The sequence below is a fragment of the Pelodiscus sinensis genome, chromosome 2, assembly GCF_052426305.1.
Source record: "Pelodiscus sinensis isolate ZL-2025 chromosome 2, ASM5242630v1, whole genome shotgun sequence".
Lineage (NCBI taxonomy): Eukaryota > Metazoa > Chordata > Testudines > Trionychidae > Pelodiscus > Pelodiscus sinensis.
The window spans coordinates 230,735,590-230,752,827 of NC_143053.1; the positions used below are offsets into that span (position 1 = coordinate 230,735,590).

Here is a 17,238-nt window from a genome sequence, read left to right on the forward strand (position 1 = left end):
CAAAAAAGGAGGAGTGGGGGGGGGGGGACTTTCGGGGATCCAGCCTGTCCATGGGGCCAAATAAGCCCGTAGAGCTCCTGCCTGGGTCTGCACAGTAGAAGGTCTGCACAGCCTCAGACTGAATGGCAAAAGCCAGCAGCTCCTCCAGCCTCTTGACTCCCAGAGCTCCAGCCGAACCTCTCAATACCGATTCCTAATGAAGCCTCACAACCCCCTCACCTCCCATGGGAGGTATTCAGTATGGCCAGTCCCAAATGTTCAAACATCATGAATCAGACACACCCAAAAGCACGAAACTGTGTAAAATAATAAATTTGCTGGGAGTCTTTATTTGCCTTCTGCTTTTAGAGCCTTTGGGGTGCATCCTAAAGGTCACATTTTAAACGCCACAAGGGCTAGAAACTTCCCTTTTCTTGAAGAATGGAGGCTGAAATCATCACACATCCTCCTGACTGCTAAAGGCAGTGGGGCTTTCAGGAAAACAATAATTATCACTAGACTTATGACAATATCATGGGAGCTGGCAACACTAGACCACTGACATGCAGCCACACACTGGCAGAGCTGAGGTGCCATTTACCAACAAGACACTGGCACACTTAGAGCAGGAAGTGACTACTCTCTTTAGCTGGAAGTGCTGGAGGATTTAGACAGGCAGTGTAAATAACTTCGCAGTTGGGGAATCACTACACATATTCAGGACTGTAGTTTTATATCTCACCAAAAATAGGCAACGATGTAGCAAGACTTTACATCAACTGCCACCTTTTTATTTCTGCTCAGCCCATGGGATAGGAAGAAGGGGTTCTGTACTTCTGCTGCTGCGTCTACCACCCTAATATGTTCAGCTCCTATTTCTGGCAGCCTCCTACATGAGCAGCAGGATCAGCCACTTCTCAGGCTGCCTAAAAGTGGCCACAACTTTGTACAAGAGGATGACTGCCTGTAAGAATGCAGCTGGGGAGACATGCACCCCCTCCGCTCCCTGCTTGGGCCTGGCTGCCAGAGGATAGGGGCCAAGTGAGCCAGAGCTCCCTTCTCCCTGGCATGTTTCAAGATTGCTCAACCCCTTTCCCTGGCAGCGGGATCTGCGCAGGGAACATAGTGGGTGAGCCGCTGCTGCCTTCCTAGCCAGGCTCTCAGGCAGTGGTAATGCTGCAGTCAGTGACCTGGAGCAGTCACCTTCAACCAGCATAAGAAGCAGCTCCCTCCTGTTCCCCACCAGGGCTTGGCTGCTAACAAATGTGAACAACAAGTGGGAGTGGGGGAGGAGGGGTACAATGAAAGGGCAGAGCCCTCTCCCACACATAAGAGAGTGTGGTTGCCCCTGGCTGGGCACAGGGCAGGGAGGCATCAAGAGCAGGTTCCCTGACCTCTGATCAGCTGAAGGTTGGAACATTTCCTACACCCCATCCCCTGCTGTGGCATTTGGGTGCTCCAAGAAGACACTAGTGTTGAGTTTTCTCAGGCCAGGACTGAGAAGGCACATACTCCCCACCCTTGTGTGGCCCCAGAACCTAAGGAATCACCAGGATTGGTTGCGTTGGCCCAGGAAGATGGGTCTGGAAGTTCCTCCCAGAGGTGATATGGGGGGGTCGTGCTCTCTACCCCATTTTATGCATCCAAGAGACAACAGCTCAAGCAGGATAGCTCCACCTAACACACCTCTGTTCCAGTAAGTTAGCCCTTGGTTAGAGGAGACAGCCTTCAGAATTACAGACTGCCATCTAGTGAGCATCAAAATCACTTCCTGCAACACAGAGGTGTCCTCTAAATCAGTGGTTCTCAACCATGTTTCATGTACCATTGTGGGAAGGTAGAGGTCTTCCAGGGGATACATCAGTTCATCTGGATACTTGTCTGGTTTTAAAATAGGCTACATAAAATGCACTAATGAAGTCAGTATAAACTAAAATTTCATACAATTACATGTTTATACTGCTCTATATACTACACAATATCTATATTCCAATTGATTTATAGTATGGTAAAAATGAGAAAGTAAACAATTTTTCAGTGACTGTGCTGTGATACTTACATATGATTTTGTAAGCAAGTAAATTTTATATGAGGTGAAGGTGCACAAGGCAAAGCAGACTCCTGAAAGGGTTATAGTAGTGTAGAAAGGTTGAGAGCCTCTGCTCTAAGAAGTGGGAGCTGAAGTACAGAAAAGGGTGGAGTTTCACAGAGATGAACTTTGGAGGATGAGTTTGAGTAACACAGTTTTAGTGTCAGGTTATGTAGCTGCTATCATGCAGCTGGACCTTCGCTATTATTCAGGAACCTCCTAAGGTTGTTAGTTTTCTTACACCCACAATTATTTTTAATTAGATCATTTTTCTCTTGGACCAGCCTCACAGGAAGAAGAGGAGGAGTTTTGGTCTTAATCACCCCAGTGAATTTATGAGGAATGTGTCATAGGCTTCCTGAGGAAGAACACACTATTGTTACGTACAGGTGGAGTAAATTGAAATGTTCCTGTCACATGTAAGTACAATTCTAGAAATAATGTTTAAAAAGATCTCTCCTTTGTCCTCTGTCCTAAAACCAAGGTTAAGATTACAAAATAATTATTCACACCAATCGGGGTGCCATTTCAGATTTTGGGGAGGTGCAACTTTAACCATGATTCCAGGAGCATTTTAGGCACTTTGAAATTCTAGTTTTCTTTCAGATAATTTAGCAGTTAGCTGACAAGAGCCCTGAATCTAATTTCTATAGAAAAGGACAAATATTCAATCCACTCAGCTCTAATAATAATAATGTGCTCTGACATCTTGTGGCAAGTAATGTAAAGTACACTGTTGGATTTAAAATTGTATTAGGTTTAACATTTTAATAGATATTCTTACTAGCTGCGGAAAGAGAGTGATAGAGTCTCTCAGAACTCCTGAGTTTTATCTTGGCTCTGGGAAGGAAGTGGGGTCTAGTGGGTTGCAGCAGGGGCAGATACATCTAGGTTCTACATAAGAACATCAGAATGGCAATACTGGGTCATACAAAAGGTCCATCTAGCCCAGTATCCTGTCTTCTGACAGTAGCAAATGCCAGGTGCTTCAGAAGAAATGAACACAATAGGTAATTATTGAGAGATTCATTCCATTGCCCATTTCCAGCCCATTTTCAGCTTTTCCAACATTCAGAATATGGTGTTGGATCTCTTCCCATACTGGCTAGCAGCCATTGAGGAATCTATTCTCCATTAACTTATTTCGTTCTTTTTTTAACTCTGTTAGGCTACGTCTACATTGCGCTCTCTTGTGCAAGAACATATGCAAATGAGGCACGGCAGTGAATATTGCCACACCTCATTTGCAAACTTAATAAGCTACCATTTTGTGCAAAGGGCTTTTGCGTAAGGGGCTTTTCCGCTTATTTTCAGGCAGAACGGCTCTTGCACAAAAGGGGTTGTTTGCGCAAGAAGGAGCAGTGTGGACTGCTCCTTCTTGCGCAAAAGCCCCTTGAGCAAAAGGGGCTTTCTTTTGTTTTAAATATGCTGCCTATTCATTTCATTGATTGACTCCCAGTTCTTGTGTTAGTTGAGGGAGTAAATAATACTTCCTTATTCAACTTTTCTACATCATTCATAAGGTCCATACACAGGATAGGGATGTAAGCGACTACCTGATAAGCATGTGCTTCCCCTGCTCCACTGCCTCTATCACACTAACCAGCTTAAAAGCACTGTTTCCGCTGTGGAGGGGAGACAGGAGAGTCAGCTGTCCCAGCTCGTGCCTGATCCCAGATACTGCACCTCTGCTTTTTTAAATGTATTTAGAGCCCCAGGCTCTTAATACATTTAGAAAGCAGAGGCACAGCACGGAGGACCAAGCATGAGCGGGGAATCAGCTGTCGGCTCTTAATACATTAAAAAGCAGAGGTTCAGCAGGTTAGCTCCTACAGTTTCCCCCCTTATCGAATAATTGAGTAGTCAATGGAAATTCCATCCACTACTCAATTAGCTGATTAAACGCAACTTAACATCCCTAACACAGGAATTTCTGTAGGGAGGTGATTTTTCTGTAAACGTGGACCACAAGGGTGCAAGTGTACCTCCATGGTCCCCCAAGTAAATGTGCTCCAGCCAGCCAGGGGAAGGCAGGACTGGTGTGCTACCTGAGCCTCCCTCCCCCATGCTCAAGCCAGCTCAGTGAAGGCTGGGGCTGATTTCCCCTCCTCCAGGGGGGAAAAATCAGTCCCAGCCTTCCTCCAGCCAGTCGGAGCATGGGGGAGTGAGGGCTCGGGCAGCATACTGCTGTTGCCTTTCCCCAGCTGGCCGGAGCATGCTTGCTTGGGGGACCATAGAGGTATGCACTCGCACCCCTTGCAACTCCCCTGCATAATGAACTGATTAATCAGTTCAAATTGCTAATTGCAAATCTGCCTGTATTTGAAGCCACATTCAGAAGCTATTCTCCAGCTTTAAACCCGTTGTGCTCTGAAGAACCATGTCTATCCCCATGCTAGTAGCTGAGGGACTTTCATAAGCCTTGGTAAGAAGGGGAAGTATGACTTGCTGTTATCTCACAGAAACAAGTTGGCTGAGGTACTGTCTTGTATAAATTGTATTGGACCAATCTGAGCTGGTGAGAGAGACAAGTTTTCAAGCTACACAGAGCTCTTTTTCAGGTTTGGAAAATATACTCTTAGACACGTTAGTTCGAACCAAACCCCTTGGTTCGAACTAACGTGTCTAGGAGTGCGCTTCCTGATTCAAATCAGCTGTTGAGTGGAGTAATGTGCCGGCGAGATCATGCTAATGAAGCGCGGGATATTTAAATCCTTGCTTCATTAGCAATTTCGGTCAGCAACATTTGCATCCCTAGCTCGAACTAGGGGGCAAGTGTAGACATACCCACAGAGAAGTTCAAAACAACCAACCAAAGTAAATAAAAAATACCCCGATCATGACTAGATGCACTTTTTCCTCTACTTGTGATCTATGCTGATCCGTATTTCCGGGTTCAGTTTACTCCCATATTCAATATTTCTTATAGGAATGGTAATTCTGGTCTCTGCATCTACTCTCTCTAGCCCTTATTTAGAATCCCCACAAAGGAAGAGCAGACCAGGTATCTATATCCAATGCAGATATCAGCACTGTATCCCCATTGGATCATTTGGCCCCCTGCCAACACCCTTGATAGCCACCTGAGTTTAACCCCTTAGTCACGGGGTGCTCGCCAGCACTCCTATACATCATAGGCCCACAGACAGGTTATTGCCCACTGCTACTCTAAAACATGTAATCTAGGGAAAGGAATAACTGTTTTGTTTCAGTATGTGTACATGTCTCTCTCTGGGATTCCTCTAATCAAGTAAGATTTCCCCTTGGACAGATAACTGATGAGTGCGAAGACGAGAATTTAGGCTAATTCTGGCAAGGAACACTCTCTGGCAGTGGCTGCACATGAGGTCTTTATCTCCATTGAAGACACCAGCAGTGCCGGTGCAGGCCCAGGCACACTCCTTACCTCGGGCTCTCTAATCTTCTTCATGGAAACCACTTGATCTCAAAGTGTCGGGCACTGTTCTTGATGGTGGTCCTCCAGATTACCGGATTCCTCCCCCCAGGTGTCAGTATCAATGTCACGCTTTACCAAGGTGTACTTAAGGACATCTCTGGAAAGAATATGGACTGTCGAGTATTTTGTTTCACCTTATCGACTAATCAGTTCTCTCAAAATAGGAGAGTCCTGCCAGCGCCTGCCCCCAGCCTGGCTGCTTCCCCAAACTCTTGCACGTGCCTTTTCCCTGCCTCCCCGCCCGCCTGTGCTTTTATGTGCACGGAGGGAGACGCCCTGCACACGGTCGCACGAGGCTGCCCGGCCGCTGCCCCGCAGGAGCAGCACGTGGGTAACACTCGGCAGGAGCCTGGTCCAGCAGCCCTCGCAGCAAGGCGCACCAGCAGGACGGCGGCAGGCGAGCGGAACTAGATTTGACTCTGGTGCCGTTCCGTACAGCGCGCGAGTTCGCGCCTGCGCACAGCGGCCCGCCCGCCCGCCTCCCGGTTCCGGCTATGGCGTGCCGCGTGGGGCTGTTGCTGCGGTGCCGGCCGCGCCTCCCCGGGACCGGCCAGGCCCGGCTCAGCTCCACAGGGGCCGCCGCGCAGAGCGCCGCTGGCCGCGAGGAGGCAGGTGAGGCGGCGCCCGCGGCGGGGCAGGCCTGGCTGAGGCGGGCGCCCAGGGCAGCTCCGGTATCGGGTGCTGCTGGGCACGGGGAGCAGGACCCACAGGCCCTGCCCTCTGTGGCCGCGGCTGTAGGGCCCTGGCAGCTCGGCGGGTGGAGCGCAGCGGGCTGGGAGCGGGTGCGTCCGCCATGCGCGCAACGGCCGGTCTCGTCATCTGCCAGGAGCGGGCAGTTGGGGGGCAGCGGGGCTGCATTGGCAGCCTGGGCACGAACCGGGCTGCCTCACTGCGAGGTGGCAGCAGGAGCAGGTGGCCAGCAGACGCTACAGGATCCAGAATCACAGTAGATTTGGGTTTCTACTCAAAGCAGGACCAACCCCACCCGGCCGTAAAAACCTCTAAGTATGGCTATTGCACGACCTTCCTAGGGAATCCTTTCCATTGCTTCCCCACCCTCCTAACGGAGTAGGTTTTTTTTTTTAATGTTCATCCTAGACCTCCCACATCAGCAGCTTTTCCTTCAGACTGAGGAGCATACAGATGAGGGCTACACTGCCCTGTGAAATGAGATCAGTTGCAGAACTCATAGTTTCAAAGGCCCAAGAGGCCGTTGCACTTCTTTAGTCTTCTTAGCACAAACTGAATAACTGTCTCCAACTATCTTCTAGGGCATATTGTTTAAAAAAAAAATCTAATCTCAATTAAAATATTTCCATGAGGCAAATAGTTCCAGTGGTTAGTTATTCTCATTGTTATAAGTTTTATGCTTTATTTTCAGTAAATGGACTGCATTCTGAGCATTGCTGTGTTTCAATGTGGCAAAGTTGTAACTGTCTGCCATATACCAGTACAGGCAGTCCCCGACTTACGCGGATCCGACTTATGTCGGATCCGCACTTACGAACAGGGCTTTCTTGCCCCGGAGCTCGCAGGCAGCGATCCGCCACCTCGACCTCCGGGGTGAGAAAAGCTGCTCCCGGTGCCCCTGGTCTGCTGGAGACCGTCTCCAGCAGACCAGGGGCACCGGGAGCGAAGCCGCAGCCGCGGCGGGGTCCCGCGCCTCTGAGGCTTTGCAGAGCAAAGCCTCAGAGGCGTGGCACCCCGCTGCGGCTTTGCTCCCCGTGTCCCTGGTCTGTTGGGGGGAGGGAGGGCGCAGCTAGTGTGTCCCTCCCCCCCCCCCCCCCAGCAGACCAGGCTTTTGTTGTGGACCCTGGGGCAGAGCAGCTGGGGCGCTGCCAGTTGGTCCTGCAGCGCCACTCTGGGCACTACTGGACCAACCCGGCAGCACCCCAGCTGCTCTGCCCCAGGCATCCTGATTCAGCCGCTGCTGGTCAGTTTCAGCAGCGGCTGAATCAGGACGCCTGGGGCAGAGCTGCTGGGGTGCTGCTGGGTTGGTCCAGTAGCGCCGAGGAGCGGTGCTACTGGAGCAACCCAGCAGCACCCCAGCTGCTCTGCCCCAGGCGTCCCCAAGTCAGCCGCTGCTGAAACTGACCAGCGCTCACTACAGGAAGCCCGAGGCAGAGTTGCTCTGTCCCAGGCTTCCTGGAATCAGCCGCTGATCAGTTTCAGCAGCAGCTGACTTGGGGACACTTGGGGTTCTTAAATTGAATCTGTATGTAAGTAAGAACTGGCGGTCAGTTTCAGCAACGGCTGAATCTGGACGCCAGTTCCGACTTACATACAGATTCAACTTAAGAACAAACCTACAGTCCCTATCTTGTACGTAACCCGGGGACTGCCTGTATCTTAATCTGAATCATTAACATCAAGGGAGAATAACCATCCCTTTTCTGTCAAAAGAGGAGGGAGATAATGTGTCTAGTGAAGATGCAGGACTAAGTGTCTAGTTCTGAAGATCATTCAACTAATAATAGGACTGGGAGGAACCTCAACTCTAGTCTCCTATATACTCATGGCAGACCAGGCACCATGTGTAGACCATACTTTATAGGAATGTAAAATCCTGGGTAACCAGTTATGTTTAACCAGGATCTAGCTGGCCCTGCTGTGGTGCATGCTGGTGTGGGCAAGCTGGGCCAAGCCTGCTGGGGGCTGGTTGGGCTGAGCTCACCGCACTGAGCCATACATGGGGAGCTGCTCCTTCCCGTCAGACTGGAACAAATCCCACCCTCAGCTTGGTGAACCAAGCTGGGCTGGAGCAGCCCCCTGCTTGCAGTGGGTGCGGAGCTGCTCCATGCCTCTCAGCTTAACCGGTTAATCTTTCATATCCCTGATGTCCAATTTAAACCTCTTTTGCTGCATTTTAAAGGCTGTGCATTATCATTTGTGTTACTGTACTTGTTGGAAATGTCAGTGCTCTGTTTCAGTCAACGTCTAAATATTTAAACTGTATCTGCTTATATTTTAATAGGTTTTGTCTTGCATACCATGTAAGTTAAAATATCTAAATCTAATCCTTGCAAACTAGAAGGACCCCATTTTAAGATGTTTTATCTTGTTTTTTTCCCTTTAATGGTCATTCATACAGGTTGAACCTCTCTTATTCAGCACACTCTAGTTTGGCAACATCTGTGGTCCAGCATCATTTTTGTTAGCCAGGTATCCACTTATAGGTGTGGTCAAGTTTCACATGGTCCCATAAAGTTTGTTTACAGCCACTAGTTCTGGCTTTCAGTGGTCAGTGCTGTTATTTAACTCTTAATTTACCCCTAAATGGCTTCTAAGATCCCAATAATCTGTGGAAGTGTTGGTAATGCTGCTAGACAATATTGACCTCTCCTGGTCCAGCACGGAATAGATCCCAAGGGTGCTGAATTAGAGAGGTTTAACCTGTATTAAGAAATGACATTTTAAAAATTGAAATACACTTTTTTTTCGAAATAAACTTTTTTTCCTCATTAAGAAATAATAGTTGAACTTGAGAGGTGGGGGTTAAAGTTCAGTACAAAAGCCTGAAAAAAAATCAGTAAGATTCTTTATAGAAAATAGCTCAGGAACCATTGAAACCTGAATTTACAAAATCAGTGGGATTCTCAAGAGATTATTTTAGATGTTAAAAATAAGCTAACAAAACTCTCTACTCGGAATCACATTAGCCCAGCATCTCTCAGAATGGACAGTGTTCACATTTGTCACGTGTTTGCACAACATATATGAATGGTTACCGTTGAAGTTCAGTACAACTTTGCTACTATGTAAACCCAATAATTTGTTCAGAAATGCAGCTGCAATGCTATAGATAATGGCAGCAACCCATCCTCTTTATTTCTGTTTTCTCTGCCACCAGCTCTGCCTCAAGTGATACTAAAGAGCACAGTTGCCTGCAATGCAAGGAGCAGCATTCTCTAGTGTCAGCTTTTGGACTAGGGTGACAGAACCTGTAACAGATAAAAAAGTGGGAGGGGGGAAAATAAGCATAAAGTAGTTGCGAAATGAAAGAAAATCTACGGGGAGAAGGGAACAATGAAAAGCAGAAAGCAAAACTGAAAGAACAAGACAAAAGGGAAAAACAGAGAGGAGGGAAGTACTTTCGGTGCATCAGAGACAGTGAGATACAACAACTGCATTAAGATGTAATGCACAGTATTAAGGGAGACTTGGCATGGGTTTCCAAACCCAATTCCGTTGGGTATACTGTTTAGAGTTCTATATCAAGAAATAATGTAGAATGTGTCATTACCTGATGTGCATTTTGTATTACTGTTGCTTTCAATGTAATATGCTTTGTCTGTTTCAGTTTAAATTGATGTGTTTTACATCAGAAATAGAAAGCTAGTCATTAATGTCAGCGTAACAGGCATGGGAATGAATACACTATTAGTTGGTTTTTCCCCTTTTTTGATTTTAGTAAAATTGTGGAAGAATTGCACTTTTGCTTTTAAATAGCACTCCTCTGGTTTTTGTTTGTTTTGTGGGTGTGGGTTTGTTCCCAGTTTCACTGTCGCTCTTGTCAGTGCTAGTGGGAAAATATTGAATGCTGAAAAGAGCACCAGTTTAAACTTCTTGGGATTGCACACATGGGAGAAGGAAAAACTACAGGTGAACAAGTAAAACCAAAGATCTGCAGTCTTTGGGACTTGGTCCATCAGGGTAGTCAGCTGATGGGCCAACAGACACTTTGTTTAACCGTCTGCAGACACAGTGCTCTGCAGCTTCCAGTGGCCATAGTTTGCCATTCCCAGCCAATGAGTGTTGCAGGAAATGGTGGGAACAACAAACTGCATCCACTGGGCACTACGGGGGACCACATCTGTAGATAGTTAACATAAACAAAATGGCAGTCCATCAGTGGATTACCCTGATGGACCACATGTCCTAGGTTACTGACCGCTGAGTGAACCAGTAGAGAAGTGAAGAGAAATTGGTTGCAAGGGGGAGAAACTCTCTTTTGGGGGATTGCACATTACCAGCTTTGTTCATTAAGATTGTGTTCTGTAGGTTCCTTAACATCAAGCTACCAAAATCTGTATAAAACCTACATTTATATGCTGATTTTTTTCTTCCCTTTCTCACAGATTCTAAAGTCAGTACCCAAAAGAAAACATTTCCTGAGGTGCAAGCGGAAAGGCTAGAGCAAGCACAGCGGACTGTTTTAATTAACTGCCCAGCCAAGATAGATGAGAGAAAATTTCTGAAGTATTTGTCCCATCATGGAAAAATTAACAGTCACTACTTTTATGAAAGCTATGTATGTACTTGGTGTGTTATCAATACAATTTTTTACTATAAACTGAATTTAGGCAGAACAAAATGTTAGTGTCTGGGTTCCAAGAGATTTGTTTTTGTTGGGCATGTTTCTTGGACAAATTACTTGTGCATCTTTTTTTTCATGTTTGTTAAATTTTACAAGATAAGAACTCAAGGATTTTTATTTAAACTTCTATATTTTTAAGTCAAGATGTGTTTCTTTTAGTTTGAATAGTGACACCAAAAATGAGTTGCAGATAAGTTTTTGAGCTAAAGCTCTATCAATAACTTTCATACCTCTTAGTCTGCTTCTCTAACAGCAGAACATACTCATTTGCACTCCATTCACTTCCCAAATCTAGCAGTAGTGGAAATAAGTATTTTCATTAATTTGATTACTTTCTAATGCAGAAATGTGTTCATTGTGCCAAATGGTAGTATACATCTTTCATTCTCTTTTTGACAGCTTGTGAAAGAGTATAAAGATAATGAGGTGTGAATTAGTGTGAAATGCATACACTAAAAATTGTATTGTATCCTGACAGTTTTGAAGACTGTTGCAACAGTAATATCAGTGTAATTATTTATAACTTGTACCTCTCATTTACCAGATATTCTTGCTTTTTAATGCTTTTAGGGTACCTATGCTGTGGTAGAATTTTCTGAAAAAGACAGCATAACTTCACTACAGGATGTTACCCGAATGCCAGGCATTGAAGAGGAATGTGCTGTTCCATTTAAATCTAGAGTTTTTACTTTAACATTGAAAAACCTATCAACTCAAGCTGCTGATCAGGCACCAGTTCACTGTCATAAGCAAGCCACCATTCTAGTCAGTGAGCTTATTCAGAAGCTTTGTAGTGCTGACAGCGTAAGTCTATGGCTGTAGATCTCTTATGATTACTTTTTTTTAAAAAGTTTTGAATAAGGAAATGTGTAATTATCTAAAGATTCTTGTAGGATTTTACAGGTTTATTCTACTGTTTAGAAATATTTATCTGTGCTATCAGAGGATTGCCTTTGATAAATGCATTTCATAAATTGAAAGAAATATGTTTAGTGGTTACTTTAATTGCCATGACCATTACTTTGTATGAAAGCCACCTTTGAATGAGATGGTCTGCTTCTCTTCAGTCTTGCAAATCATTTTAGTTAACAACTAAGTTGTGTTAAAAAGTTGACTCTTCAGCAAACTAATTTTTTTACCCACTATTCCCATGGCTTCGTTTGAGGTTTGAGATTTTCGAATCTATATCTGAATCCATCAACAAAAACAACAAAGACTTGATATTTCTTTAAAAGTAATTGAGAAAACATGGGTGGAAAGAGATGAAAGGTTTGAGAGGGAGGTATATGTTAAGTTAGCTGCTGAGAGAGTAGAGCTAATGCCTTGAAGTGAAATCTCTGAGTAATCACATATATCTGCTTAAGACAGAAACATAGGAGGCTTGTGCAATTTCACTGCATTTTTTAGAAAAAAATTATTTTCAGAAATCTTATGGTACATTAATACTTTTTTTTAGTCTTCAGTCCAGAGCTAGTTTCTTTGTTCTCTATTTATTACTCTAAATAAAGCTTTTGTTGAAGTTAATAGGAGTAAGAGCTCTTGGAGTGTTATAATTTGGGACCAGGTTCCCAGGCTATAAGTAAAATATACCTCTTATATTCATTAAAAAACCTAAAATACATATATGTACTGATCAAGTCAAGAATGACTGTTAGACACCACAGAGGAAAATTGTTGAGAGGGGAAATGTTCCTACTCTAGTAGCTGCAGAATTCCTGATTAAGCATTTTGTACCATCCTATCCCAGGAATGCATGCAGCCCAATGGAGTTAATTTGGATTTATACTGGTGTAAGAGTGTAAATCCAGCCTAACACCATTCACTTGTACTGGGTTACTTTGGATATACAATGCTGCAACTAATATTGTAATCTTACCTAATGGCGGCATACTTTGATTCATGTATAGTGATTAGGTTCTTGAATGGTAGTGAGCAGAGAGTATGCTCAGAGAGATGCAGAGAGGAAAGTCTTAACCATAAGCCAAGTAAAAACTTAAACAGAAAATAGTCCTGCAGCACATTAGAGACTAACAAAAAATGCAGATAGTAGCATGATACCATCTGCATTTTTTGTTATTTTCTAAGGGCTGCAGGACTATTTGTTCTGTTTTAAGTTTTTTCAGCTACAGATTAACACAGCTACACCTCTGAAACATAAGCTAAGTAGGATATCACGTGCAATGTTCATGTCTGAGAGTATTATGGAATACTACCAGTGGTGTTCTCCAGCTGAGGAATGTATCCCCTCTACCTTTCTTTGCTCTCCTTTTATTTACCTGTGAATGTCATATATACTCCAGAACTCTGTACAGATTGTCAAAGCACCTTCTTTGATGCACTACTGCTGTCAGTGCAATAATATTTGGGATACCTTTCAGAGATAATGGCACCCACTGCAGATGACTGAACAGAAGTGGGGGCACTCTACTCCAGTAGGAAATTGCACCAGTAATGGATTGGATGGCTTGATAGGATGAAGGGATCTGTGGAGGTGAGGGGCGCATCCCATCTCTTCTTCAAAACTAAAAGACTTTTTTTTAAGCCATTACCAAATTGTAGCTGTGTAGGAGAGGTACTGTGGGCTAGAACTACTAGATCAACCCCCCAGTGGTAGGTTGAATAGCCTGGAAATTAGGGAAACCAGGAGGCATTTGTAACATTTATGGTGAATACTTTGATCTCTCTGAGAGAATCAAAATGCTGGATATCCTGGCCAATAGTATTAATGTTTTCATTTGAGTCTATTGTCTTCTTTTGCCTTTGTATTTTATTTTGCTGCTCCATAAGGAAGAATCCTCAATTTCTATAGCTGTGTTGACAATGGTTTCTGAAATGAAGGAACTGGTGTCCAAATCTCTAGAGCATCTTATTTTGTTGACGTCTAGAAGAGCATATGTGACAAATCACTGGCATTCATTTTAAGGAGTTGAAGAAATAGCCTCTGAGGGGATATTAAATTAGGCCAGAAACACTGGGAGCTAAGCAAACACAAATAAGAAAATGGAACTCATATATTTTGATGTTTGTTTGTTTTGTTTTTCTTAAATAGGTAAGCAATCAGTTATATACCCTAATGGATGAGTATCAGCTAACAGAGGAGAACATCAAGCTCCGATTTCTAGTCTGTTCTCTGATTCAAGATATTGCTTGTGCATATTTTCCAGAGAGCACAGTGAAGCCATTTGGCTCATCAGTGAACACCTTTGGCAAATTAGGATGCGATTTAGACATGTTTTTGGACTTGGATGAAATTGGGCAGAACTCTACACGAGCGGTAAGGATAAACTGCATGTCTTTAACTTGTAGCAATTATTTCGCAGATTTAACCACATAGTGGATATAAGTAAAGCAGTGGAAATGCTATTCCGAAGTTTTCAAAAGATTTCAGACACAAACTCTTGAGAGACTTTTAATTGTTTTGGAAGTACAGAGCTTGAGATCTGTAATGTGGAAACAGAGTAAGAATAAACAGTGGTTTTTCTCATCATGGCAAGAAGCATAAGAGAGACTACATTGGATCAGACCAAAGGTCCATCTACCTCAGTATCCTGTCTTCTGACTAGGGATGTTAATGACTAGTTGACTAGTCAACTGTCCGATAAGCAAATGCTTATCGTATAGTTGACACACTACTAGTCACTCCTCTTCCCCCTTGCTGCCTCTATTAAAAAAAAAGAGGCAGTAAGGGGGGAGGAGACAAGGGAATGCTTCAAAGTTCCTGAGCTAATGCTGAGCTCCACGCGGCGCTGCCACTTTGAATTGCCGTGTGCAGCCTGGGTCCCCAGCTAGCCCCGGACTGCACACAACGGTTCAAAGTGGCAGTGCCGTGTGGAGCCCGGGGTCAGTTGGGGACTCTCCTGCTAACCCCAGGCAGTGCTGCCACTTTGAAACGGCACAGGGATACTGGGGGACTGCTTGAGGCTCCTGCTGGCCCCATTGCTTTCACACTGAAGTGTAGCAACAGCTCTGGGGAAGTGTGGCAACACTTCAAAGGCAGAGGTGCCCTTATCAACTAATCGAATAGTCGATGCAAATTGCATCGACTATTCAATTAGCTAATTAATCAAAATTTTACATCCCTGCTTCTGACTGTGGCCAATGACAGGTGCCCCAGAGGGAATAAATAGAACAGGTGATCGATCCCCTGTTGCCCATTCCCAGCTTCTGACAGAAGCTAGGGACACCATAATAGCTACCGATAGACCTATCCTCCATGTATTTATCTAGTTCTTTTTCTGAAAACCTGTTGAAGTCCTGGTCTTCACAGTGTCCTCTGGCAAAGAGTTCCACAGGTTGACTGTGCATTGTGTGAAGAAATTCTTCCTTTTGTTTGTTTTAAACCTGCTACCTATTAATTTCATTTGGTGAATGGTGCTAGCCATCCAATCTTTCTTCTAAATTAGCTGAACACTTAATTTTTTTTAAATAATCTTTTGGTACGTTTTTAGAAAGATTGTTTAAAGTTTTTTTTCTATATATTTTTAATGTCTCCTCTTATGACAGTCATTCCAAACCCCTAATCATTTTTGTTTACCTTTTCTGACCTTTTTCTAATGCCAAGATTTCTTTTTTGAGATGAAGGGACTGCATCTGCACACAATATTCACTATGTAGGCATTCCATGGATTTATACAGAGGCAATAAAATGTTCTCTGTCTTATTCTATCCCTTTCAAAATGATTCCTAACATTGTTTGGCTTTTTTGGCTGCTGCGAGCACATTGAGTGGATGTTTTCAGATAACTATGTGCAGTGACTCTTAAGATCTCTCTCTTGAATTGTAATAGCTAATTTAGTCCCCATCACTTTTATACCTAGATATAGAGTTGGGATTGTTTTCCAATATGCATTACTTTGCATTTATCAACATTAATATTCGTCTGCCATGTTGTTGCCTAGTGACCTGTTTTTGAGAGATCCTTTTGAAGCTCTTCACAATCTGCTTTGGACTTAACTGTCTTGAGCAGCTGAGTATCATCTGCATATTTTGCCATCTCAGTGTTTACCCCATTCTCCAGATAATTTATGAATATGTTGAGTAGGATTGGTCCCAGTACAGACTCCTGGGAGACACCACTAGTTACCTCTCTCCATTCTGAAAACCCACCATTTACTCTTGCCTTTTGTTTCCTATCTTTTAAACAGTTATCTGTCCATGAAAGGACCTTCCCTCTAATCCAATGACAGCTTACTTGCTTAAGAGTCTTTTGTGAGCCTTGTCAAGGCTTTCTGAAAATCTAAGTACACTGTATCCACTGGATCCCCTTGTCCACATGTTTGTTGACCTCCTCAAAGCATTCTAGTAGACTGAGGAATGATTTCCCTTTACAGAAACCATGTTGATTTTCCCCCCCATCAAATTATGTTCATCTGCGTGTCTGGCAATTCTGTTCTTTACAACGGTATCAAGCAAACTATAGTGTTGCCAGTGATGTTCACTCTGCTGTATATCAACTGTACTCCATAGTTAATAGTGAGGCATTCAGATGTCAAATTAACAAGCACCAAGACAAACCCTTAGGGCTTAAAATAGAAGTATACCCTCCCCACCCAACTTGCTGAGTGAAGTAACCAATTTGCTTGCAAGTTGGCATACTTTAAATAAGACACACAGGATTTTTTCCTGAGAATTTGGAGTATGCAGGATTTAAAACTTAATATACAATTGTTGAATTTTCCATGCATGTCCTATATTTCTAGGATGCCACATTTTGACTATAAGACTAGATCTATATTTACATTTACATTGCTATAGCAGGGCCACTGTACTACTTCAGTGTAGACACTAACCACAGCAAAGGAAGGTTCTCCTGTTGCTGTAGATAATCCATCTCCCCAAGACAGGTAGTAGCTGGATCAATGGTAGAATTCTTCTGTCAACCTAGAGTTGTGGTTGGCTTAACTGTTACACAGGGGTGCAAATTTTTCATATTTGAGTGACATAACTAGGTCAGCCTAACTTTCTAGCGTAGACCTGGCCACAATTTGTCCAATGACCGGTGTTTCCTCTAAACAGGAGTGCTTGGGCAGCTCCTGGAGAGATTCAAATGACACCCAGCTGATAAGCAGAGTGCCCATAGCCAGTAGCATGTGTTTCTATTGGTGGTGCACATCCACACAAACCTCAATATACATAACAAAATTTATTCTGCACATAGATGGAAAAAATTAGAGGGGACACTGCTAATGATCCCTCACTTCTGCTCTCCACTTTGACACAACTCCTACATATGCTACTGTATTCCACTGCTATGTGGAGGAATTTGAATGAGTAGTTGTTTTTCCTAACTCTTGGCATTTACTGGTGGCATTTGTGGAAGTATTTCTGGTACAGGCATTGTATAACTTACTTTATTGCTCCAACTAACTTCATTAGAACAAATTGAGGCGACATCTG

At 44.0% G+C, this 17,238-nt stretch overlaps 1 protein-coding gene across 1 annotated transcript in view; it reads left to right on the plus strand.

The window, feature by feature from the left end:
* Positions 1 to 5,903: 5,903 nt before the first annotated feature.
* The window catches only part of MTPAP (mitochondrial poly(A) polymerase), a 31,881-nt gene continuing 20,546 nt past the window's right edge, over positions 5,904 to 17,238 (plus strand). Inside the window, exons 1-4 of the mRNA XM_075922589.2 lie at positions 5,904 to 6,137; positions 10,604 to 10,776; positions 11,413 to 11,646; positions 13,892 to 14,116. Of these exons, the coding sequence (XP_075778704.2) occupies positions 6,020 to 6,137; positions 10,604 to 10,776; positions 11,413 to 11,646; positions 13,892 to 14,116 (750 nt within the window). The 5' untranslated portion in view covers positions 5,904 to 6,019. The remainder of the gene's footprint in view (positions 6,138 to 10,603; positions 10,777 to 11,412; positions 11,647 to 13,891; positions 14,117 to 17,238) is intronic.